General features: G+C 59.6%; 2 protein-coding genes across 3 annotated transcripts; both read left to right on the top strand.

Moving 5' to 3' along the window:
• Nucleotides 1-9,819: 9,819 nt before the first annotated feature.
• PRSS56 (serine protease 56) lies at nt 9,820-14,797 on the top strand. Its single transcript, XM_087424526.1, has 13 exons — nt 9,820-9,916; nt 10,556-10,693; nt 11,038-11,091; nt 11,207-11,396; nt 11,746-11,845; nt 11,932-12,091; nt 12,325-12,467; nt 12,716-12,878; nt 13,062-13,241; nt 13,328-13,492; nt 13,572-13,634; nt 13,993-14,099; nt 14,448-14,797. The coding sequence occupies exons 1-13, from the start codon at nt 9,820-9,822 to the stop codon at nt 14,733-14,735; spliced, it is 1,848 nt and encodes a 615-aa protein (XP_087280652.1). The 3' UTR covers nt 14,736-14,797.
• A 638-nt stretch (nt 14,798-15,435) lies between these two features.
• CHRND (cholinergic receptor nicotinic delta subunit) lies at nt 15,436-22,758 on the top strand. 2 transcript variants are annotated; one of them, XM_004427683.3, is made up of 12 exons: nt 15,436-15,487; nt 15,770-15,912; nt 16,365-16,409; nt 16,956-17,065; nt 17,238-17,393; nt 17,579-17,688; nt 18,565-18,765; nt 19,939-20,050; nt 20,128-20,242; nt 21,054-21,258; nt 21,346-21,464; nt 22,260-22,758. In XM_004427683.3, the coding sequence occupies exons 1-12, from the start codon at nt 15,436-15,438 to the stop codon at nt 22,440-22,442; spliced, it is 1,551 nt and encodes a 516-aa protein (XP_004427740.1). In that variant the 3' UTR covers nt 22,443-22,758. The 2 variants fall into 2 exon arrangements, with proteins under 2 accessions (XP_004427740.1, XP_087280810.1); XM_087424684.1 differs by lacking the exons at nt 15,436-15,487; nt 15,770-15,912; nt 16,365-16,409; nt 17,579-17,688; nt 18,565-18,765 and having other exon boundaries at nt 16,959-17,065.

The following is a 22,758-nucleotide window of genomic DNA, read 5'->3' as shown; positions in this document are numbered from 1 at the left end:
GCTCTGCTGCTGCCAGAGTCGTGGAGCCCGGCTTCACTGCCAGGCTGACAGGCGTGATTTACCAGCACCCTCCTGTCAGATGCCAGGCCTGACTGAGCCCTGGGTGGGACGCCAGGGACCCCAGGGACCAGCCCCACCCCCACATCACCACGACCTCCGAGTCCCAAGCAGCCTGGAAGGTCCAGCTCACCCCACTTTCTTTCCTGGGGCTTTGCTGCCCGTACAGCACTAGCCGGCTAAGGGGGTACGGGGGGAGGTCAGGCCCTGACGTCCTCACCCTGAGGCCTTTCCTGAAGACTTGGGTGGTGGCGCTTTTCAGTTTCCTGATCTGAGGAAGCAAGAGGGCCTCCCTCCTGAACCCCTTCCTCCCTGGCTCTGCTGGGCAGTCTGGCCCAGATTCCCATGACAGTCACGGAGGGAAACAATCACCTAATGCCAGCCTTGCCACCCCCCTCGCAACACCCACAACACATGTGCTCCTTCATGGGGTTCCCTTTGGTCCCTTCGTCACCGGCGGCCCCTCTCTAGGCTGTCAGCAGGATACAGCATCCTGGGGCTGAGAAGTGGACACGGCCCTGAGGCCAGGACAGGAGCAGGGGGCTGCTTGGCTGTGATTTCAGGCCCTGAGTCAGTGCCACGGGTTATCTGCCTGCTTACAGGCCTTGGAAGCAGGAAGGAAAGGTTGGTGGTCAGTAGAGGCAGGGGACATCACCTGGCCCTGGCCCTCACCAAGCCCTTTGCAGTCCCCACCCATGCCTCCCACCCCTGCAGCATCCCCAGGGGCCCAGGTCCCAGCCCGTAGGCACCTGCTTCCTCCCTTAGTATCCCTCAGGCCCAGCCTGCAGCCCCTGCCCCCGGCCTGTCCCACCTGGCCTGGCTGCCTCTAATGCTGCAGATAATTCCTGCTTGTCGCAAAGCCATTACCCTGTAAATGGGCCGCGCTGCAGTGTGTGTGTGTGTGTGTGTGTGTGTGTGTGTGCAGGGGAGGGGGTGGCCGCGGCAAGCAATGCGTCTTGTTTATGCCTCGCTCACGGCCATAATTGCCTTGGGGGATTTATTGCCTTCACTCTCCACGGCCCCCCACCTCTGGTCCCCTGCTCTGGCTGCCAGCCTCTGCTGGCCCCCCAGGTGATGGGGCCTGGAGTTGTGGGCAGGGGGCCGGACATGCCCAGTTAGAGGGTGGTGAGGCCTTGCAGAGGGCCCCTGGTGTATGCGCACTCTCCCTTCTTTTTTTTTTTTTTTTTTTGGTGAGGAAGAGTGGCCCTGAGCTAACATCTGTGCCAATCCTCCTCTGTTTTGTATGTGGGACGCCACCACAGCGTGTCTTGATAAGTAATGCATATGTCCACACCCAGGATCTGAACCTGTGAACTCTGGGCCGCCGAAGTGGAGCACACGAACTTAACCACTATGCCACCGGGCTGGCCCCTGCACTGTCTCTTCTACTCCACACGTGGCAGCTGGACTCAGAGAAAGTGGCTGAGGAACCCCCCTTGCCCTCCCGGACCTCAGGGATCCTGGGGCATAGAGCCGACCTGGGGGTGCACGATGGACGCTGGAAGGACTTGGGTGGTATCTCTAGCCCAGGTCTCTCCTCTTCCTCCTCGCTCCAACACCTCCTGGCCCCGGTCTCCCTCTATTTGCTTTGTCTGCCATTTGCAGACCCCCACCTCCACCCCCAGGTGCCATCACAGCTGCTCCACCTCGCCCCCTCCTTCCTCGGCACAGCCTGGTCTCCCCCAAGGGGAGGCAAACCTTCAACCCTTTCAAGAAGAACCTTTAACCTTTGTGTGGAGCCCTCAGCAAACCCTGACAGGTCAGCCCAGTCAGGAGGCATCTGTGGATCCAGGAAGCAGGGCTGGGCGGGGGTTGAGGAAGGGGCCTTCAGCCTCAGGCAGAATTGTTTTTGATCTCGGCTCCTCCAGTTTCTGGTGATGTGGTCTTGATTCATTCAACTTCTCTGAGCCTCAGTGGCCTTATCTGTAAAATGGGTCAGATAACACTTGCCTCAAACAGTTATTATAAAGGTTTAATACATTGTAATACATTGAACCCCATGAAATTGCCCATAATTATTGGATGAAATACCACATTAACAAACTGAATCGTTGATAAGGTTTCTACTTGATTTCTGGAACTTTCCTTTTATCTCTTCATGTTTTGCATTTGTATAAGTGCTACCTGCTGGTTTTAAAGAATTCAAGCAGCGCAGGAAAGCACAAAGAAGAAAGCAAAAAGCAAAACCAAATAAAAATAAATCTCCCTATCAGAAATAGCCATAATTAATGAATAACCACCATTTCCAGAAATCCCTTTTGACGTTGATGCAGATAGAAGTTCAGAGAGAGAAATTGATATTGCTATAAGAAGGGATCTGATTGAATATTTTAAATATAATTTATTAAATCTCCTTTTAATTTAACAAAATGAAAATAAACAAAAGTAACACTGAAGGAAAGTACACGTCTCTTCATCTAAGAGACAGTGTTTTCTAAAAAGATCATCTCATGTTAACAAAGATTTGAAAGCAATAAGACTAAAAAATATTGATTCGGGAGAATCTATCATATAGGAGGAGGAGAAATGTGAATATCATAGTAGAAATTGAAGGCATTAAATTAGCAAGTTTCAAAGAAATACAGCTGATAGCAAGACTGAGAAAAGGGAAAGAAAACTTATGGAGAGAGATCACAAAAAAGAAAGAAAAAAGAAAAAACAGAGAGGAAGCAGAATTGTGAAATGCTTTGCATTCTTTTAATCACAAGGTTGAACAGTGGTATTCAAAATTTCGCACATATTCAACTTAAAAGAATTTTGCCTAGACATGCCCTCCTTATGTAAAGGTTTCCATCGTGTATAAATGGTAAGAAAGATGTAATTTCTGGCATGTAAATATTGACATTTTTAAATGAGGCTGTTACAGCGCTCTTTTGACTGTATCTGACCATTTTGATGGAAAGAATGGCAATTTCATATGGTTCAATCTCAGAGATGAAACACCCAGCCCAGAGCCAGCCCACAGTGGGTGCTCTCCCTGGCCACTGTTGTGAGTCGAACGAGACTTCGTACTCCATAAACTCATCTGGACTGGTGCTTTTGTATTTTCTTTGTTTCTGTTTTCCTGGTATTTTTAGCAAAATTCCTTTGAACTCTCCAACTTTTCTCATTAAATAAAGAGAAAAAGAAGTTAGAGTCTCTGATTAAAATGGAAAAGCAGAGCTCCCCCCCCGCAGGATCCCGGTGTCCAAGGTAGGGGGCTGGCCCCACTGGAGAAGGCTGGACTGAGCCTGGTGGAGGGGACGGTCTTGGGGATGACCCCCTTCTTCTCCCAAGCATTTTAGATGAGGCTGATGGGAAAGGGTGGTGGAGTCTGAAAAGACTGTGGGATGTGTACAAAAGGTTGGGTTCTGAAAGGGGGTGTGTGTTAGGGGGTGGCTGTGTGGCAGCATGCTATGGCCCCTGCCCAGAATACTGGATGGGAAGTGAGGGGAGAGGCCAGGGGTCTCGCCAACCACAGAAAGCCCTGTGTGCATATTCCATATCTCCATATTCTTGGAGACCCGTGGAGCCTGCAGGGGGCAGCCCCCGCCTCAACAACCTCCACTGCCAGGCAGCACTCCTGCCTTTCCAGGGCCCTCTTCAAGTCAAGTTCAGCCCAAAGGAAGGGGGAAGGTCAGAGCAGCAAGCAAGGCTGACAACCTGAAGGCGACAGGCAATCCATGAAGAAGGTCCCGTGAGGCCAGGGAAGCCCCCTATTCGGACACCCTCTGCGTGTCAGGCCGCACGCAACCTGCCACTGCCCCTGTCCCGTTCTCTCTTGTTCTCTGGGCTCCCACATCTCGCTTGCTGCCTTCACCACGTTCATGCAGAGAAACAGCACCCTATGGATTCTGACACATTTACTGATCTAGAGCAATGGTGCCACCCCCGCCAGCCCTTTGCAGGAAGCCCAGCAGTGTCCTTTAATCCTCTCAGGAGGATGGGCGTTATTATCCCATTCCGCAACCGAGAACATGAGGAGAAGATGGGGAAGTGTATTGGTTTCCTAAGGCTGCCATCACAAATTACCACAAACTGGGCGGCTTAAAACAACAGAAATTTATTGTCTCCCAGTTCTGGAGGCTGGAAGTCCAAAATCAAGGTGTCTGCAGGGTCACGCTCTCTCAAAGGCTGTACGGGAGGATTTGCTCCATGGTTTTCCTTTAGCTTCTGGCGTTACCAGCAATCCTTGGCGTTTCTTGGCTTGCAGCTCATAACTCTCTGCCCCCGCTGTCACGTGGCATTCTCCCTGAGTGTCTCTTCTCCTCTCTTGTAAGGACACCAGTCATATTGGATCAGGGCCCACCCTATGCCAGTATGACCTCAACTTAACTAATTACGTCTGCAACAACCCTGTTTCCATTAGGGTCACGTTCTGAGGTCCTCAGGGTTAGGACACCAAGGTATCTTTCAGGGGACACCGTTCAGCCCGTAACAGGAAGTGACTCACCCAAGGTCACCTGGAGGTACAATCAGAACCCCAGGCTGAGCTCTGAATCATGGCCTGAGTAGCCTCTTGTCCCAACCTCCCCTCACCCTTTAGTGTGTCACAAGCCGGCATGTGGCCACTTCTGTGCCTAGCTGGCCACTTTTGGTCAACAGAGCTGGCATAGCTGTGGGTCCCGCTATCCCGCCCAGGGACATTGCCCCCAAAGGTGGCCTGGTCAGCTCTGGGGTGAGTCTCCCTCCCACTGCCCTTTTGCCCACTGCCCTGGAGGGGCTGGGAGGTCAGGGTGGTGTGGGGTAGAGGGAGGGGTGAGCACATCTATGACATGGACGGTTCTCGATGGGGGTAGGAAGAGGAAGGTCCTCTGCGACAGGACAAATGTAGAGACCTGGAGAGGCATCTTCTGCCCGAGGGTGGCAAGTGCCTGGCCCCCCTCCCACATTTCAGAGGCCCAGGGTCCCCCCACCATCCTCCTCTGAGTTCAGGGGAGGGCTCTGGGTCAGCGGGGAGGCTGTGGGGCTGGCTCATGGCACCAGCGCCCACAGGAGCCTCCTGACACGAGCCTGCTGGGGTTTTCCAAAGATAGCAGCAAAAAGGCCCAAAGTTCCCTCCCTCCTCTTCTTGAAGTGGGAGGTGGGGCAGCTGTGGCCTCAGAGGGTGGGCGGGGAGGGGTCTGCAAATAACAGACAAAGCCAGCTCCCCTCCCAGGCAGGAGATGTGCCCAGAGGGGAGGCAGAGAAACCAGGGGCCTCAGATGTCACCAAAGTCCCTCAAGTCCCTTCTGCATCTCTCCTACACCCTGGACAGTCATCCTGCCTCTCCCCTCCCCCCAAAAAAGAGAAGATAAAGGGGAAAGAACACAGGACAGCAGAAGAGGGGGAGAGCGCAGCTCCGTGGCCTGCTGGCCAGGTGACGGCCCTGGTTTGCATTTCTTCCCTGAGTGTGGAGACAACCATGTGACATGCTAGTTCCCACGGGTCCCCAGAAAATGTCACTTCTCCCCCCGACCCACACTCCAGGGGAGAAGAACAGGAATGGACAGACTGGACGTGGGCATAAGGGAGAAGGGGAGGCAGACCAGGCCCTACCCCTGCCTGCAAAGGGAGCCGACAGGGGACGGGGAGACCCCAGGACTGCTTTGGACAGATTGAGGTTGACGTGCCAGGAGGCAGGAGTTCAGGCCTGGAGCAGGAAGAAGGGCCAGTACTGATCACTCGTTTCCTCATTCGTTGAGCTAATACGAGTGTGTCAGGCTCTGTTCCAGGTGCTGGAGACACCACGGGGACGAGACAGAAAGCCCTTCTCCCCTGCAGCAGACAGACCACAAAGGACCAAGCTCACAACTGCAGGTGGCTCTACCCAGCTTACTGGGGAGTCTCAACTCGTCAGGATACAGATTTGAAAGGATTTCATTTTTCCAGGCACTGCCCTCGACTGTGCTGCGTGGAGGCCCCTTTCTCACTGATTCTGAGCCTTCTCCACCTGCCAGCTTAGCATCTGCTCCTTCTGGACATCATCCATTGAAGCTCCAGTCTCTCATTTAATGCAAAGCTCTTCTCCCCGCCTGGAGCTCAGGTCAAGCTTCAGAAGTCCCAGTGGAGGTGTGAGGGTGGGGCTCCCTGTTCTTCAGTGTTGGGCTAAGGAGAGAGAAAGGGGCACCTGCTCCTGATTTGCCTGGGCCAGGGAGCCCCAGGACCCCAGCCCAGCCCTAATGCTGCTCTAGCTCCTTTTCTGTGAGCAGAGCAGTACCAACATGCCCGCTGACAGAAGGTTCCCTCGGAGCAGCTCCGCCGGGCACAGGGCCCCATGCTCAGCAAGGCCTCACAGTTGGTTTAAAAGTCTGCTGCCACAGTCTTGAAATTCTTAACAATTGTTGAACAAGGGGCCCTGCATTTTCAATTTGCCCCCAGCCCCTGCAAATTATGTAGCCAGTCCTACCTGTCAGACATGTATATTGCAGCAATGTACAGCTGGCAGCCTTGCACCACCAGGCACTTTGTCCCCCATGCTGCAGGGGTCCCCAACAGCCTGAAGCCACCAGTCTCATCCACACTCAGGACCAACTCTCAGGCCTGTGGGCATACATGGGATCGCCCACCGTCTGTAAATTCTTAGGGACCAGGAACCTCAGCGTGGGGCCATCAGCCTCTCCCCACTCAGCAGCCCCCATCACATCGTCACTTCAGGAGTCCAGGCTGGTCAGCAAATCCTCTGGCTAAGTTGACCTCCAACTGGGCACTGAAATGCCAGCCTCTCCCTCTTGCCAGCAGGGAATTCCTGAGCAAGGAATTCCTCGATTCCTCCTGGGACTACCCCCTCCTTCTAGCTTGGCTGGAGAAGTGAAGGCAGATGCTCTCTCCACCAATACTGTGCTGTCCTGCAGAAGGTCCCCCCTCCCACTCCCCCCAACCTCCCCCTAACCACTTGGGGGGCAGTGAGGAGGGTGTGGGTCCAGCAGTGAGCCCTGCAGTGGGGGAGCAGGTCTGGGGGGAGCTGCCCAATCAACGAGACTGTGGGAGGCCGAGCCCCTTATAGCAGGCAAGAACCCCACTGGAGAGCTTGCAACAGAGAAATGAAAGCTCTGAAGAAAATACAAGAATGTGATGTGACAAAGAATGAGAAGAACTGCGGGGACAGTGGCTGGAAGGCCTCTCCATCACATTCCAGCGGGAGATGCAGACCAGGAGCAAGTGCACCAACCACCAATAATAAACAGAATAATTTCATGAAACGTGGATTTAGACGCGGTTCTCGAGAAGTGACCTGTGGAAGTGGATGAAATTGACCCAGATTTGGGGATGGGGTATATACAGAGGAGAGGAGAGGGCTTGTGACCCAGCCCTGGGCGCAGGAAGTGGCAGAGGAGCAAGAGAAGGGTGAACTGGGGTTTGAGCGGAATTGCAGTCCATGCTGTGAGGTCCCTAATTTTTCTTTGGCAGTGGCTGGGTTTGTACCCTGTGGAAGTTGTGGCCCAAGGGACAGTACATAGCCCAGCAGCTCCTTGTCTTCTTGCTCCTCCCACCTCCTGCCTCAAAGACCAGTGGAGGCAGAAGGGAGGCAGGGAGGCCGGGCGGGGGGAGGCTGCCTGTGCTCTGGCCTGGGCCTCCTGGCTTTGGCAGGATTGGAGCAGCTGAGGGACTTGGGGGCTGAATGGGCGGAAAGTGCACTCCTCCTCAAGGAATTCCCCAGGGGAAGTGTCCATTGGGGGTTCCGTCTGGGGGGCTTGCTTGGATGCAAGAACCCCTGGGCAGAAGCTTGGAGGATAGGTCGAAGCTATCGGCCTCTCCACCCACCTTCTTTGCTCTCTGGGCCCCTTACCTTGGTGGCTCTCTCTTGGAACCAGATAATTTTCCTTTGGACACTTTCTCAAACCTCTGTTTACACTTCAAATACAGGCCACGTGGAGCTAACACCTCCTCTGCCAAGAATTTGGAGATCATGGATAAAAAGATACTCTATCTAAATATACATGCTATCTAGATGGATAGAGGTTCTGATAAAAACAGGTAATTTCCAACTTCACAATATTCACTCACGAAAATCCACACTCACAGTATTTTCATGGCATTTCTGAATCAGAGATATCTTTACGAAGTGTGGCAGTAACTGGGGAGGGGGGAGGGCGGTGTGTACAGTGATGTGCTGGTAAATGTTGAGCAACAGGCTCTCCGGGGGAAAAGAGCTCTGATTTGTAGTGTTTGCTGATTTCCCTGGTGTAAATACTCCCACCGTGGTTGATTTCAAGCTAACAACATGATGTCACCAAACGCAGACTTGGGAAGAGACGCCAATGGCTGGCTCTCAGGAGCTGGGATGAGCTGACTCCAGCACACCGCTGGATGGGTGGCGTACTCCAATGGAGTTCCAGGGGGTGGGAACCTCTTTGTGGTCCGCGCCCAGAGAGATGGAGGAGAGCCAAAATGATGTGGCATCGCAGCGATCAAGGGGAAAGAGAGTTTCAGGGAGGAAACAGAGGTTGTGCACATTCTCTCCCCAGTGGCATAGAAGGAAGAGGCTGGAGAAGCTGCTAAATTCGGCTGCCTCCTCTCTGCATCTCACCCATCACTCCCCTGGGGACCCCCAGCTCCAGGCTATCTCTGCAGGTCTGGGGCTCTGTCTTGTAAAGGACGCAGGTTCCCATTGGAGGTTCACTCACCTGCGCAGAAGGAGCAAGGGCTGGAGAAGAGAAAACAATACGTTACTGAGGAGACGTCGTGACAGAATCCGCTCTAGAAAAGGACCAGGCCTGCCAAAACTGCCCTGGGTCATCAGCGTGAATTGGGGTGCCAGGATTTTTTTTGGCCCCAGGACATTCTGGGCACCTCTTCTCGGGCCCAAGTGGGAACTCGGCCCCAGGAGAGCGGCTCATTTGTGGCCCTTCCCGTGAGACTCCAGAAGACTCCCTCCTGCCAGATCAGAGTCATAGCAACTGAGAACAATGCTGGACGGGCCGAGCGGGCACTGCGCAGGGGCAGGGGGTCTGGGAGAGCATCAGAAGCTGCTGGGGCCTGTCTTCCCCGAACTGGGCCACTGGTGGGCCTTTCATCTCCCGCCTTCCTCCGGGGCCACTCCAGCGTCCGCATGCCTCTGCCTCTTCCCACCCCACTACCCCCAGTGCGGCAATTAGGGCGCTAATTAGGACGCTTTGATCATCTTTAGAAATGGCCACATGGGGGAGGGACGCTGCCAAGCAATTAGGGGCAGAGAGGCTGGGAGCTCGGGCACCTCCTCAGGGGGTGGGGCTGCAGGGGACCCTCAGACACCCCCTGCCCTCCTCCCTCCGGGAGTGTCTGCTCCCAGCATAGCTGTAAACTCCTCAGGGAGTAGAGGCAGATGGGAATCCCGTCCCCTCATCAGAGCCCTGGAGACAGGGCCAGCCCTTGCCCACCCGCCCCCCTCTGCCTGGCCCCCAGCCCAACCGTCAGCTCTTGTGGCCTGTCCAGGCCCGTTTGATGGAGCCGCAGAAACAACGGCTCCTTTGACAGCAAGGGGGGCCTCAGAGCTGGCATGGTGAGACTTCAAAGGTGAAGGTCGAGCCCACTACCCAGCTCCCTCCCCCAACACTGGCCCCCCACCTCCCGTGTACCGCCCCAGTCTGTCCTCTATATAGCCCCCCAAACCCCATTCCCTTGTGGGCTCCCAGGAGTTAAGGGCCAGGTGAGGCACCAACCAAGGGAAGCGGGTAATTTGATGGAAGAGAATAGAGTCAGATGATTTGAGGGACAAGAACCCAGTGCCCAGGGACAGACAGGCAGCGCAAGGCAGGCACCAAAGGAGAAGCCCCCGGAGGGTGCACTCCAAGGACAGGGTCGCCTGCCCGGCTCCTGGTCACCATGCTGCTGGCTGTGCTGCTGCTGCTGCCCCTCTCAGACTCACGGTCTGTCCACGGGCACCCGCTGTACATGCGCCTGCCCCCCAGCACCCTGCAAGGTGAGCCGGGCTGGTCTGAGGGGGCGGCCGAGGGGGGAGGAGCATAGAAGAAGCGGGTCCCCGGCGGGGGACACGAGCTTGCCAGCCCCCTCGCGAGGACCTTTGGCCCCTTCTGCCCACTCGGCCGGGAGAAGGGCCAGGAACGGAGACACAGGTGGGAGAGGAACGGGGAGGAGGAGGGCAGAAGGGGAAGGGGAGCTGGCGAACACTGCCAAAGGGTGTGCTTTTGGGAAGGTTCGGGTTTAGCAGGGAGGAAGGGGCCCAGGGCAGTATCCCCTTGGCTATCTGGGCCCAAAGGTGGGCAACTCTGCCACAGTTATTTTGCGTCAATAAGCCTGAGTTCTGTGATGTCTGTACCTTTGGGGTGCTGTTTTTCCTTCAAAGTTTTTAAGGAAAGGCCCTTTTCAAAGATTCCAGCCCAGCTCAGTTGAATTACAGAGCTATCTTGGGCTGAGATTCTGGGACCGTGTGCTCTGAGCGCTGGGTCCTGGGGCTCTCCCTCCTCCCCATTCTGCCCCAGTGCTCCTGGAGCCCAGTCTGCTTCCCCATGGGTGTCCCAAGGCAGGGCCTGGGGCCGGGGCAAGGACAAACCTGAGTTTCCTCCCCAACCGTGCATGACTTGTGCCCCGTGACCAGCAGCTCTGTCAGCCCAGGGGACAAAAGTGCTGCAGGCCGCCCAGAGGAGCGCCCTGTGGGCGATAAATCGAGTGGTGATGGAGATCCAGCACAGACTGCACGAGTGCCAAGGATGTGCCAACCACACCACCGCATGCCCCGGTGAGCTTGCACGACTACCCTGGGCCAGTTCTCCCATCCACCGCATCCCCTCCCTTCAGACTTGACTCCCTCTTGGGGACAGAGACTGGGCGGGGCTGCAACCAAAACAACGCTTCTGAAGGTCTCTCCAAGTGGAAAGGCATGCCAGGCTTGGGGCACAGCATGTGTAAAGGCAGGAGGGCAGGAACAGTCCGGGCTCCCTTGGTGAACAGTGAGAAATTTATGCTGCTTGGGGGTGGGGTAACAGAAGGGGAGCCTTAGGGCAGAGAGAAGGCTCAGACCAGCCTGGGGTGGAGGAAGGGTGGGAGGGTGGCATCGAGGCTCAAAGGTCTATTTCTCAGCAGGACCTGGGCGTCCCGGGCCTCAAGGCCCCCTCCTCCAGGATCCACCTGAGCCAGGTGAGGCTGGAAAGGCTCTAGGGGGCAGGGCTGAGAGCAGGGTGGACCCTGGAGAGGCCTCGATGGTGGGGAGGGCCAGGTCTTGTCCCTCATGACACCGCTCCCGCCTTTCTAGGCCCGTGTGGCGAGAGGCGCCCGGGCACTGTCAACGTGACGCGGGCCCACGGCCGCATTGTGGGGGGCAGCGCGGCGCCGCCCGGGGCCTGGCCCTGGCTGGTGAGGCTGCTCCTCGGCGGGCAGCCTCTGTGCGGCGGCGTCCTGGTGGCGGCGTCCTGGGTGCTCACGGCGGCGCACTGCTTCGCGGGGTACGTCGGGCCCCAGACCCCTGCCCAGCCCGGGTCCCCAACGCCCTATCCAACTCTTCCGGGGTTGTCGGCCGGGCGACAGGCGCGAGGGCCGGTCTTTGCTGCCCCCTGGCGGCGGCCGCCCCCCTCCCCAACTCCCCGGCCTCCAGGCGCCCACGCCGCCCAGCCATGGCGCTAATCTCCACCGCCCGGCGCGTTCGGCCCGCTCGGGACCGCCGCCTCCCCGCCCCCAGGCGGAGAAACAGCCTGGCGTGCGGGCCCGCTGGGTGATGCCCATGGGCGGAGGCAGGGTCTCCAGGGGACCTCGCTGCCCTGTTGTCCTGCGTATCACTCGCCACTCGCCCTGCAGCGCCCCGAACGAGCTTCTGTGGACGGTGACGCTGGCCGAGGGGCCCCGGGGGGAGCGAGCGGAGGAGGTGCCGGTGAACCGCATCTTGCCCCACCCCAAGGTGAGAGGGCAGCCCCCAGGCCCTCAGACCTGGGAACAGCACCCCACCCCACGCCTCGTTGACCCTACGCCGCCACCCCTCCCCAGTTTGACCCGCGGACCTTCCACAACGACCTGGCCCTGGTGCAGCTGTGGACGCCGGTGAGCCCGGCAGGGGCGGCGCGCCCCGTGTGCTTGCCCCAGGGGCCCCGGGAGCCCCCCACTGGCACCCCCTGCGCCATCGCGGGCTGGGGGGCCCTCTTCGAAGGTACAGGGCAGGGCCGGGCCTGGGTGAGCCGCGCGTGTGCTGGGAACAATGGGGGCTGGGGTGATAGAGTTTGGGAAGGCCAGGGTGTAAGGAAGCGGACCTAGGCCCACTTGCCTTGCAAAATGCTGCCTGTTCTTGCAAAGGGGGAGGAATCAATGAGGGCGGGGTGCGGGGGGGCTCCAAGCGGGGCCCCTGCTCGGCAGGCCTGAGCCCCCTCCATTGCTTCCCTGTAGATGGACCTGAGGCTGAGGCAGTGAGGGAGGCTCGCGTGCCACTGCTCAGCGCCGACACCTGCAGAAGGGCCCTGGGGCCCGGGCTGCGCCCCAGCAGCATGCTCTGTGCCGGCTACCTGGCCGGAGGCATCGACTCATGCCAGGTATGAGCCCCGATTGATCGACCGATGGTGCTAGGTGGGCCGCTCCCTAGAGCGAGACAGCCTCCTTTCCTTTTACAGTCAGACTGTCACTCAACTTCTCTGAGCCTCTATGTCCTCATCGCTAAAATGGGTACAAGAGTAGTAACCCCAGTAGAGCTCAGAGCTGCCTTACCCTGCCAGGTGTCAGGCTGGCATATGAGGGGGGCAGGTCAATGCAGTGCCCTCTTTCTTGGCTCGGGTGCGTGCAGGGTGACTCTGGAGGACCCCTGACCTGTTCTGAGACTGGCCCCCGCCCCAGGGAGGTCCTGTACGGAGTCACCTCCTGGGGAGACGGATGTGGGGAGCCAGGGAAGCCCGGGGTCTACACCCGCGTGGCCGTGTTCAAGGACTGGCTCCAGGAGCAGATGAGTGGTGAGCGCCTGTTCCTATTCGCCCTCCCCCAGAGTGTCCCGCTAACAGCCCTGGACGCGCCCATTTCCACTCCGTCCACCCCAGCCCCTTTCTGCGTGGGGAAAGCCTGTCTCCCTCCGGGGGAGTGCTGCGGGGTCTAGGGCCCAAAGCAGGGGGTGAGTTGGCCTCTGCTGCCCCCTGCAGCGGCCCCCTCCAGTCGCGAGCCCAGCTGCAGGGAGCTTCTGGCCTGGGAGCCGCCCGAGGAGCCGCTGGCAGACGCGGCAGCAACGCCCTGTGCCTTCTACGGCCACCTGTGCCCGGGGCCCGCCGGCGCCTGTGCGCGCCCGGCGCACCAGCAGTGCCTGCAGCGCCGGCGGAGATGCGGTCAGTCCAGTTCCCGGGGCTGGGCCAGGGAGGCAGGGGGCCTGGGCCACGTCTGACCGCCGCTCGGACCCTCGTCCCGTCCGCAGAGCTGCGCTCGCTGGCGCACACCCTGCTGGAGCTGCTGCGGGGCGCCCAGGAGCTGCTCGGCCCGCGCCCGGGGATGCGGCGCCTGGCCCCGGCCCTGGCTCGCCTGGCTCCGTCGCTCCAGGAGCCTCCCAGGCGCCTCGCCCGCGAGCAGCGGCTGCACGCAGGTACCCCGGGCCCCCGCAGGCCAGCCCCGGCCCCACCCCTGCGCGGCCGAGGCGTTCCCCTAACCCTGCGTCTCCCCAGGCTCGCGGGCTGCAGGCGCGCGGTTCCCAAAGCGGAGGCCCGAGCAGCGCGGGGAAGCGGACGGTAATGACGCCCCCTGCGGGCCATCGCCAGGGGTGTAGGCCCAGGGCTGGCTGAGGCCGGGAGGGAATTGGCCCGGGGTCTGTACTGGGAAGCAGTTGCCCCATGGGACGTTAGGCATCCCCCTCCACCGCAGTAGGGCGGATGACTCTCTGGGGGGACTTGTGGCTTTGGGCCCTCATCAGTATCAACAGAGATGCTGGGCTTGTGTTATTTAACCTCTCTGAGCCTCGGTCTCCCCATCTGTAGCATGAGAAGTCTGCCCACTGAAAGGTGGTCCCGAGGTACTGGTGGGAATCCTACCCCCGGCTCCATGCTGGTGTCAAGTCTCTCTCATTCCCTGGGCGCCCCCTTCCTGCAGGCTGCCCTGGGCTGGAGCCCCTGCGGCAGAAGCTGGCCACCCTCCAGGGCACCCACGCCTGGATCCTGCAGGTCCCCCCGGAGCGCCTGGCCATGGACTTCCACGAGGTGGGTCCCCAGGCTTCCCAGAGTCCTTCACAGTGGCCTCAGAAGGCCGACCTGGGTCAGCCCTAATGACTAGGGGACAGAAGGGACACCCTCCCCAGCAGGGTGGGGGGTCCAAGGGGAAGGGGGTGGAGAGGGCAGCTGTGTGAGCCGGGGTGCTGGGTGGGTGTGAAGATGTGGGGGGAGGTGTGAGTGGGGGGACTTCTGGGGGTGTCCGGAGTGAACAGGAAGTATGCAGGGTTGTGGAGGGGGGTGAAGGAGGGGGGTGGGTCTGAGTGAGAGTTTCTGGGGCCAGGAGGAGAGGGCCCCAGAATGGGGTTGTGGGCCCCTGAGCTCCTTCCTCCCTCGCAGGTCCTGGCCAATCTGGGCTCCAAGACGCTGACCGGGCTCTTCCGAGCCTGGGTTCGGGCAGGCTTGGGGGGCCGGCACGTGGTCTTTGGGGGCCTGGTGGGCCTGGAGCCGGCCACACTGGCTCGCAGCCTTCCCCGGTTGCTGGTGCAGGCCCTGCGGGCCTTCCGCTTGGCAGCCCTGGGGGAGGCAGAGCCCGAGGGACCCCGGATGGATTCGAAGCAGGGCCAGGGGCTGGGGAGGAAGGGGCACCACCCACTCAGCCCTCGGGTTCCCCCAGCGAGGCCGTGAGCCATGTCTCAGCCTCCAGGCCCTGGGCAGGACCTACTGCTCCCAGGGGCTGGGAGGGGTTCGGGGAGCATGATGACAAACTGTCACAGCCACAGTTGGCTGGGGGGTGGGGCGGGGATCCCAGGCCCCATGTGTCTCCCCAGATTTGCCATCAGAAAATCACAGCTGCTTTAATAAACGTTATTTATGACCCACGGAGACAACTCTGGATCTTTCTTGGGATGGGAACCGAGTGGGTGGACATTAGACCTCTGGGGGGTGGGATGGGGGGTGGCAAGCAGGGCCCAGCCTCCAGAAGCAGTGTCCCAAAACCCTGGAGAGGAGCTTCTAAGCCCCCATCTCAGCATCCCTGTCTGCTTCCCAAGAAATGGCAGCAGCTGAACGCCTGTCTCCACTCCCCTATCCATGGCTGACCAGCGCTGCCCCCGCCCCACCGTGTCTGCACTCAGCCCCACCCCCACCGCTAGCTGTGGGAGCACCAGCCTGGGATCTCTGCCTCACGTCCTTGGGCTCCTGCCCTCCCTGTCCCCACCCCCTCATCGCCTGCCCCCGCACCAGAAGCTAGAGGTGTCAGATTGCGTTTCCGGCTGCCTCTTCCCTTTGCCCTCCTCCCCTGCACCTGTCCCCTCCTGCCACCCCCCCACATTCCCCAGCTCTGGGGACAGGAGGGGCAGACGCCAGAGCCAGTCGGAGGGACAGGATGGAGGGGCCGGTGTTAACACTGGGGCTGCTGGCTGCCCTGGTCGTGTGTGGTAAGAGTGGACATCACCCCGCTTGAGGGTCCCTCAGGATGCCCACCTGGGTCCCCCACTGCATGGTCCCCTCCTGCTCCCTCCCACGTGGTGCTCCCTCCTCCAGCAACAGGCCCAGCTCCCCACTCCGCTCTGTGATTTCTCCCTGGAGGGTGCCACCACCAGCACCCTGCTGCTGGGGGGTGGTGTGACTCCTTCACTCCACGGCCCAGCAGGACCACAGGGTAGTTTCCTTCCTGAGCCCCTGCCAAGCACCCCATCCCTGTCCCCGTCCCCCTGCAGGCAGCTGGGGCCTGAACGAGGAGGAGCGGCTGATCCGGCACCTGTTTGAGGAGAAGGGCTACAACAAGGAGCTCCGGCCCGTGGCCAAAGGGGGGAGTGTGGAGGTCTCGCTGGCCCTCACCCTCTCTAATCTCATCTCCCTGGTGAGAGACCGCTCTGTGGCTGGGCTGGGGACGGGAAGACAAGGACAGCTTCCTGGAGGCCTGGCTGGTCTCCCAGACCAGGATGGCCATGGAGGAAGCTCAAAGCCCCTGCTCAGCCCGTGGTAGCTCCTCTCCCCAGGAAACATACTCCCACTGCTGCTCACAGGCCCTGGGCTGATGCCCCTTCCCCTCTAGCTTCAGCTCTGGGGTGCCCCCGAATCATACCCATGACACACTTCAGAGGCCGTGTGCCCGACCTGCTCTAGGTCTGCCCACCCTCTCCCGACGGGGAGTGCTTGGGGCAGGAGTCTGGTCGGGCTGCTGCCATGGTTCCCCACCCCGGGCCCGGCCGGCCGGCAGTAGGCACCTGGGGAACGTGTGCAGGTGAAAGAATGATGCAGGCAAAAGAATGATGCAGGCCCCAGGGGCACAGCCCTCCTGTGTGATTACAGAAAGAAGTCGAGGAGACCCTCACCACCAACGTGTGGATTGAGCACGTAAGGAGAACCCCCAACTCAGAGCAGGGGATGGAGTGAGGGTGCAGGGCCCAGGCTCCCCTGTGCTCGCTTCTGCTTGGGGATCCCCAACCTGCCTCAGACACTGTCCTCCAGGAGGGGCTGGCTCCTCCCTACAGAGAAACCCCACTGTAGGCTGGGGTAGAAACTCCAGCTGCCCTTCTCCCCACCTAGTGCAGGCACCAGCTCAGATAGAGCCTTGGGGTGGATTAGGAGTCTTCCTCTAGGGGAAAATTGTCACAATATCCTGATTTTATTAGAAGATGCTCTCTGCTGTCTGTCAGAAGTTAATAATATAGACATAAATCTTCTGTGTCCACTATGAAAATAGTGCTCCCTTAGTTGTGCAGTGTGCATCCTACACCGCTGTACATGACAGACCTGAGTCCCCGTTCTGTACCTATCTCCCCCAAACCTCTTTTGTCACAGATCCCAGACTCTGTGCAGTCTTCCCCCAGGGAAGTGGGGGGAGTGGTAGAGACTGGACAACAGCAGAGCCCACTGCTGACATTCCTTTCGGGCTTCCAGGGCTGGACAGACAGCCGGCTGCAGTGGGATGCCGAAGAATTTGGGAACATCAGCGTCCTGCGCCTGCCACCTGACATGCTGTGGCTCCCGGAGATTGTGCTGGAGAACAAGTTGAGCGGCAGCCCTCCCTGGCCTCCCCTCCATCACTCTGTCCCCTTGCTTAAGCGCCTGGAGCCGCCCCTCCAGCCCCAAGTTTCTGACCGTCCTCCCTCCGCGGCCTCCCCTGCCCTGCCCGTTCCAAGCTGGCCAGGGCTCACGGTGGCTCTGGCCTCTGTCCCCCAGCAACGACGGCTCCTTCCAGATTTCCTACTCCTGCAACGTGCTCATCTACCCGTCAGGCTCCGTGTACTGGCTGCCGCCCGCCATCTTCCGCTCCTCCTGCCCCATTTCCGTCACCTACTTCCCCTTCGACTGGCAGAACTGCTCCCTCAAGTTCAGGTGCACCCACTTCTCCGGCCACCCCTCACACCAGGGCACCAGGGCCCGAGGGAGGTGAACGACGCATCCTCAGGCAGAGGCCCCTGCTCTATCCTGATTAGAGCCCCCCTCGCCCACTATGGCCCCTCCCACCGTGACCCACTGTACTAGCCTTTCCCCCACCCTCTGCCCACTGCCCTCCCCAGCTCGCTCAAGTACACGGCCAAGGAGATCACCCTGAGCCTGAGGCAGGACGAAGAGGAGGGCCGCTCCTACCCCGTGGAGTGGATCATCATCGACCCCGAGGGCTTCACAGGTGCCGGGAGCAGCAGCCGGTGGGGGGCATCCCTCAGACACTCACCCGCCAATACAGTCACACCGACACCCCCAGAGATGCATGCGTGCACACACACACCTGGGACACGGACACACAGGGACACAGACATGCAGACAGACACAGACGGGCAGACGCACACCGGCCCACACGCACTCTCACCACACACTCACACCAACACAGAGCCGGCATGTTGAAAGGAAAAGAAGCCCCACTGGGGACTGTGTCCCAAAGGCAGAGACAGACGGGCGCCAGTGCCCTACCCCTCCCCTGCCCAGGCCAGAAGACGCTTCTGGGGATGGATGTGGCCAACAGATGAGGGGGCGGTCAGTCTGTCTGTCCTCTGAGAGCCCAGGGGTGTGGTTGGGGCTCCGGCTGTCATCCTGATGGTGTGTATGTTGCCCCCTCCCAACGCCACCCATCGCCTATCTGTGACCAGGCTCAGCTCTTTGACGGGGCCCCCACTGCTCCCCTTGTCCATCAGAGGAGACCCACGTCCCGCTGGTCCCCAGGCTGGTGCGTCATGGTCGGGAGGGGCCTTACTCTCACTGCCTTGTCATCCCCAAGACTCCTTATTTGAACCATATACGGCTGCAGCCGCTACTTTCTCCAAGGAGGAAAATATATCAGTCCCAGAGGAAAACGCCCCCTTCAGATTGAAACTTCCGTCCCAGCCCCCAGGGAGGGACACCCACAAACAGTCCCTGAACCCTTCTCTGCGCACCCGTCTTAGGGCCCTGCAGGCAGGCCTGGCTGCACCTGTGGGCCAGCTCATCCACTTAGCCCCTTGTCCCCCCCAGGGGCCCCCTTAGCCCCCCTGCCCGGCCTGACCCCAAGGCGTCCGTGTGCCGCCCTCAGAGAACGGGGAGTGGGAGATCGTGCACCGGCCGGCCAGGATCAACGTGGACCCCAGTGCCCCGCTGGACAGTCCCCGCCGCCAGGACGTCACCTTCTACCTCATCATCCGCCGCAAGCCCCTCTTCTACGTCATCAACATCCTCGTGCCCTGCGTGCTCATCTCCTTCATGATCAACCTGGTCTTCTACCTGCCGGCCGACTGTGAGCCTCGGCGCCCGTCCCGGCTCCCCGTCCCCGGAGGAACCTGGCATCGGCCACCCCAGCCCTGCCCCCACTTCCTCCCTGGAGCCACATGGGGGTCACCACTCCTGGGGCTCCCTGCCCAGGGTCCGGGCATGAGGGGCACGTGGCCAGTCAAGGAGAGGGCTCTGTGACCCTGTCCAACATCCCCCAAATGGACAGGGCCCCTGGGGGTTCCAACCCTCTTGGACCTGACTTCTGCCTCTCACTATGGGCTTCCCAAGGACCCTAGGGAGAACCACTAGGCTGTCCCTCTGTCAGGGTGGAGACGGGGTCTGTCATGGTCACTACTGTGTGACCGTGGGCCTGGCACAGAGGAGGCCATCAATTGTTGAGCCCATGGGTGGATACAGGGTCTCTAGGAAGCCAGGGCATGGGGGCATGCAGTCTACACTCACCTGGTTCTAGAAGGGCACATGTCGTCAATGCTCCCTCAGCTCCAGAAGATTTCCTATGAGCAGGCACAGCGAGTCCCAGAGACAAAGCGACCCAGCCCGCAGCAGACGGGGTAGAAACTACAGGCCCAGGAGTGTGGCCTGGGGGTGGTGGCACAGGGGAAGGTTTCCTGGAGGAGGCGGTGCCTGAGCTGGAGACGGGGTGGGAGGCACACAGATGGAGAAGGGGTGCTGGGGCAGGGCCGTGGACCCACGACCACAGCAGCCACTGCACAGCCGGCTCAGGAGCTCAGGTGGGAAGAGCAGAGCAGTGCTGGGCTGGGGTCTCTGAGTGAAGGGCTGAGAGTAGGAGCGTTGTCCTGGTGCCAGGAGGGCACCCTGGAGCTCCCTGTGCAGAGCTGTGATTCAGGAGGCCTGAGGGGCAGGGGATGGGCTAACGATGACAGCTGGTGTTCCCTGAGCTCGTTCCCAGGGCCAGGCGAGGTTTAACCCACACTCTCTCACTTTGTCCTCACGACATTTAACAGTTGAGAAAACAGAGGCACAGAGAGGTTAGGCTACTTGCCCAAGGTCACCTAGCCAGTAAGTGGCAGAGCCAGGGTTTGAACCCGGGCACTCTGGCTCCAGAGCCCATGATGTTAATCAGGGCATCACGGCACTGTGGACAGTGGCGCAGAGGCCACAGTGGGATACTCTGGGCGCAGGGCCAGAGGTGGCAGCTAAGTCCGGGCTCCCCCAGGTGGCGAGAAGACATCAATGGCCATCTCAGTGCTCCTGGCCCAGTCCGTCTTCCTGCTGCTCATCTCCAAGCGGCTGCCGGCCACGTCCATGGCCATCCCCCTCATTGGCAAGTGAGTGACGCCCCACACGTCCCACCACGCCCCGCCCCGCCCCGCCCGGGGGCTCCAGGCTGAGTGTGTGCCCGCAGATTCCTGCTCTTTGGCATGGTGCTGGTGACCATGGCCGTGGTGATGTGTGTCATCGTGCTCAACATCCACTTTCGCACACCCAGCACACACGTGCTGTCTGAGGGCGTCAAGAAGGTGAGCGATCTCAGCAGCCAAAAGCTGGAAACTGTCCATGCGTTCCTCTGCAGTCTACTCACACAGGGCCGTACTGTATGACTCCTGCTGCTCCGCACGCCCGCATAGACGGCTCCCCCAGGCGTGAGGTTACAGGAGGAAGCCAGACCCAGAAGAGCACAGACTGGCCATTTCCTTCCTATGACATTCAAGGACGGGCAAAGCGGATCGTTAGTGCTAGAAGTCAGGATGGTGGTTACCTCCAGGGGAGGGTAGGAACTGATGGGGGGAGGCACGAGGGAACCTTTTTGGGATAATGTTCCATATCTTATCTGGGAGGTGTTTACACAGTTGAAGGCATCTGTAAAACTTCGTCTAGCTGTACGCCGAAGACTTGCTCATCCTACTGTATGTTTGTTACACCTCCATTAAAAAGGTGAGGACTGTGGGGCCAGGGTGCCCAGGAGGGGGCTGTCCTTGCCTCTCGGCCACTGCAGGGCCACCTGGCTCTGGGACAGCTAAGGGTGGCTTAATGACTTTTTTGGTCTTTAAGCATTTGAAAAAGAGAGCTCAGCATTTGGGGCATTTTTCTCACTTTTTTGTTTTTTTATATATAATTTGTTTTCAACAAATGAGTTCTGTTCTGTGCTGTGAGTAATGAGGGAGAGTTGGAAGCAACCTAAGTGTCCATCAGTAGGGGATGGGGAGAATAATGACAGGGTCAGACTGGGGAACATTTTGTGGCAGCCAGGAATGGAGTCATGATGTTTGGAGGTGTGAAGGTGACCCACGGTTGTAAAATGGCCTTCCTGTTTCCCCTGACCCGCTGCAGCTCTTCCTGGAGACCCTGCCCGAGCTCCTGCACATGTCCCGCCCAGCGGAGGACGGGCCCAGCCCCGGGGCCTTGGTCCGGAGGAGCAGCTCCCTGGGCTACATCTCCAAGGCCGAGGAGTACTTCTCGCTCAAGTCCCGAAGTGACCTTATGTTCGAGAAGCAGTCAGAGCGACACGGGCTGGCCCGGCGCCTCACCACTGCACGTGGGTCTCTGGTGGCTTGCGGTTTGGCCCAGCCATGGGAGGTGCGGGGGGCACGCCTCATGTCCACCTCTGGCCTGGTGTCCACAGGCCGGCCCCCAGCAGGCTCTGAGCAGGCCCAGCAGGAGCTCTTCAGTGAGCTGAAGCCAGCTGTGGATGGGGCCAACTTCATTGTCAACCACATGAGGGACCAGAACAATTACAATGAGGTGAGTAGCCACAGGGTTGTCATGTACAGGTGTTCAAGTAGTACACTGATCAAGCATATCCTATCTTAAGGCAGCACAGTTACCCTCAGAAACACATACCAACTTAGAGGAGTTCACGGTGCTTGCAGATTTCAGGCCCCCCAGGGAGTGAGAGGCCCAGCCTAGAACCCCACAGCAGAACACTGGGCCAGGCACACAGTCAGGCTCACAGCTCCACCCTGTCCGGGTCGCACTCTGGGCATCCCTTAGGGTCCCTTCTTCCTCCCAGCTGCCAATAATTTTCTTTCCCTGCTCAACTCCAAACCTTATTTGGACACAGCCAGACGTTTAAAAGGCAGCCCTATATGACTGTTCAATATTACACAACTTTTTAAAATTCTCTCTTGAGAAAGGGGTGAACTTTTTCCCGTTCACACATTCACATAGCCATGCTGAGTGGCCGGGAGGGGTGAAGAGGGAGGAGAGGGGCCGATCTACCTTCCTCCACCCCCTGAGAGACTCCTGGCGCCCTGGCTCCTCTGCAGCCCCCAGAGCCCTGCAGTGGGGTGGGGAGGGAGGCAGTGGCTCTGCTCTTGGTCTCCAGGACAGACAGAATGACCAGCCCTGCCTGTGGCCAGAGGGGGCTGGGGCTTGGGGCCTAGGCTGGGGACACGCCAGCACGTCCCATCTCCTGCAAGCCCAAGGTGAGCCACACAGATACGTGAGGCCATGCCTCTGTCACTGGGCCCCAGCTTGGGGTGCGGGTGTGCGTTGTGAGGGCCCTGCTCACCCCACGCTCTCTGCCCCCTCCCCCAGGAGAAGGACTGCTGGAACCGTGTGGCGCGCACAGTGGACCGACTCTGCCTGTTTGTGGTGACGCCCATCATGGTGGTGGGCACGGCCTGGATCTTCCTGCAGGGCGCCTATAACCAGCCTCCACCCCAGCCTTTCCCCGGGGACCCCTTCTCCTACAAGGAACAGGACAAGCGCTTCATCTGAGTGGGCCTGCCTGGCCCGGCCTGACCCAGTGCCCAGGGCAGCACTGAGTGGGGCCCTTGGCCTGAAAGGGATGGGCCTGCGGGGTGAGGGGGAGCCATGTGGACAGGGGTGTCTAAGAGAAGAGAGGCTCTGTGGGGAGGCCAGCTCCTGGCCCAGAGACTCGAGCCCAGTTGGTCCTGCAAGGCTGCGGCGGAGACGAGCCGGGCTCTCCTGAGACCAAGGGAGGGAGGGAAAAGCCCCACTCAGCAGCGGTCCCTTTGCAAATAAAGACAGAGCCATCCAAGGAGGCCTGAGAGTGCACACCCGCTGGGGGTGG

Source organism: Ceratotherium simum, chromosome 37 (assembly GCF_057802395.1).
Source record: "Ceratotherium simum simum isolate JZ-2026a chromosome 37, ASM5780239v1, whole genome shotgun sequence".
NCBI lineage: Eukaryota > Metazoa > Chordata > Mammalia > Perissodactyla > Rhinocerotidae > Ceratotherium > Ceratotherium simum.
The sequence above is the reverse complement of the archived record's forward strand: the minus strand, read 5'-3'. Positions and strand labels throughout refer to the sequence as shown.

Bases quoted from the DNA above. Each gene is read 5' to 3' on its own strand.
- PRSS56 (XM_087424526.1), top strand. From the start codon at position 9,820: ATGCTGCTGGCTGTGCTGCTGCTGCTGCCCCTCTCAGACTCACGGTCT. The intron at 10,694-11,037 runs GTGAGCTTGCAC...ATTTCTCAGCAG, and splicing joins CCACACCACCGCATGCCCCG to GACCTGGGCGTCCCGGGCCT. The intron at 14,100-14,447 runs GTGGGTCCCCAG...CCTCCCTCGCAG, and splicing joins TGGCCATGGACTTCCACGAG to GTCCTGGCCAATCTGGGCTC.
- CHRND (XM_004427683.3), top strand. From the start codon at position 15,436: ATGGAGGGGCCGGTGTTAACACTGGGGCTGCTGGCTGCCCTGGTCGTG. The intron at 15,913-16,364 runs GTGAGAGACCGC...GTGTGATTACAG, and splicing joins TCTCTAATCTCATCTCCCTG to AAAGAAGTCGAGGAGACCCT. The intron at 17,394-17,578 runs GTGCACCCACTT...TGCCCTCCCCAG, and splicing joins AACTGCTCCCTCAAGTTCAG to CTCGCTCAAGTACACGGCCA.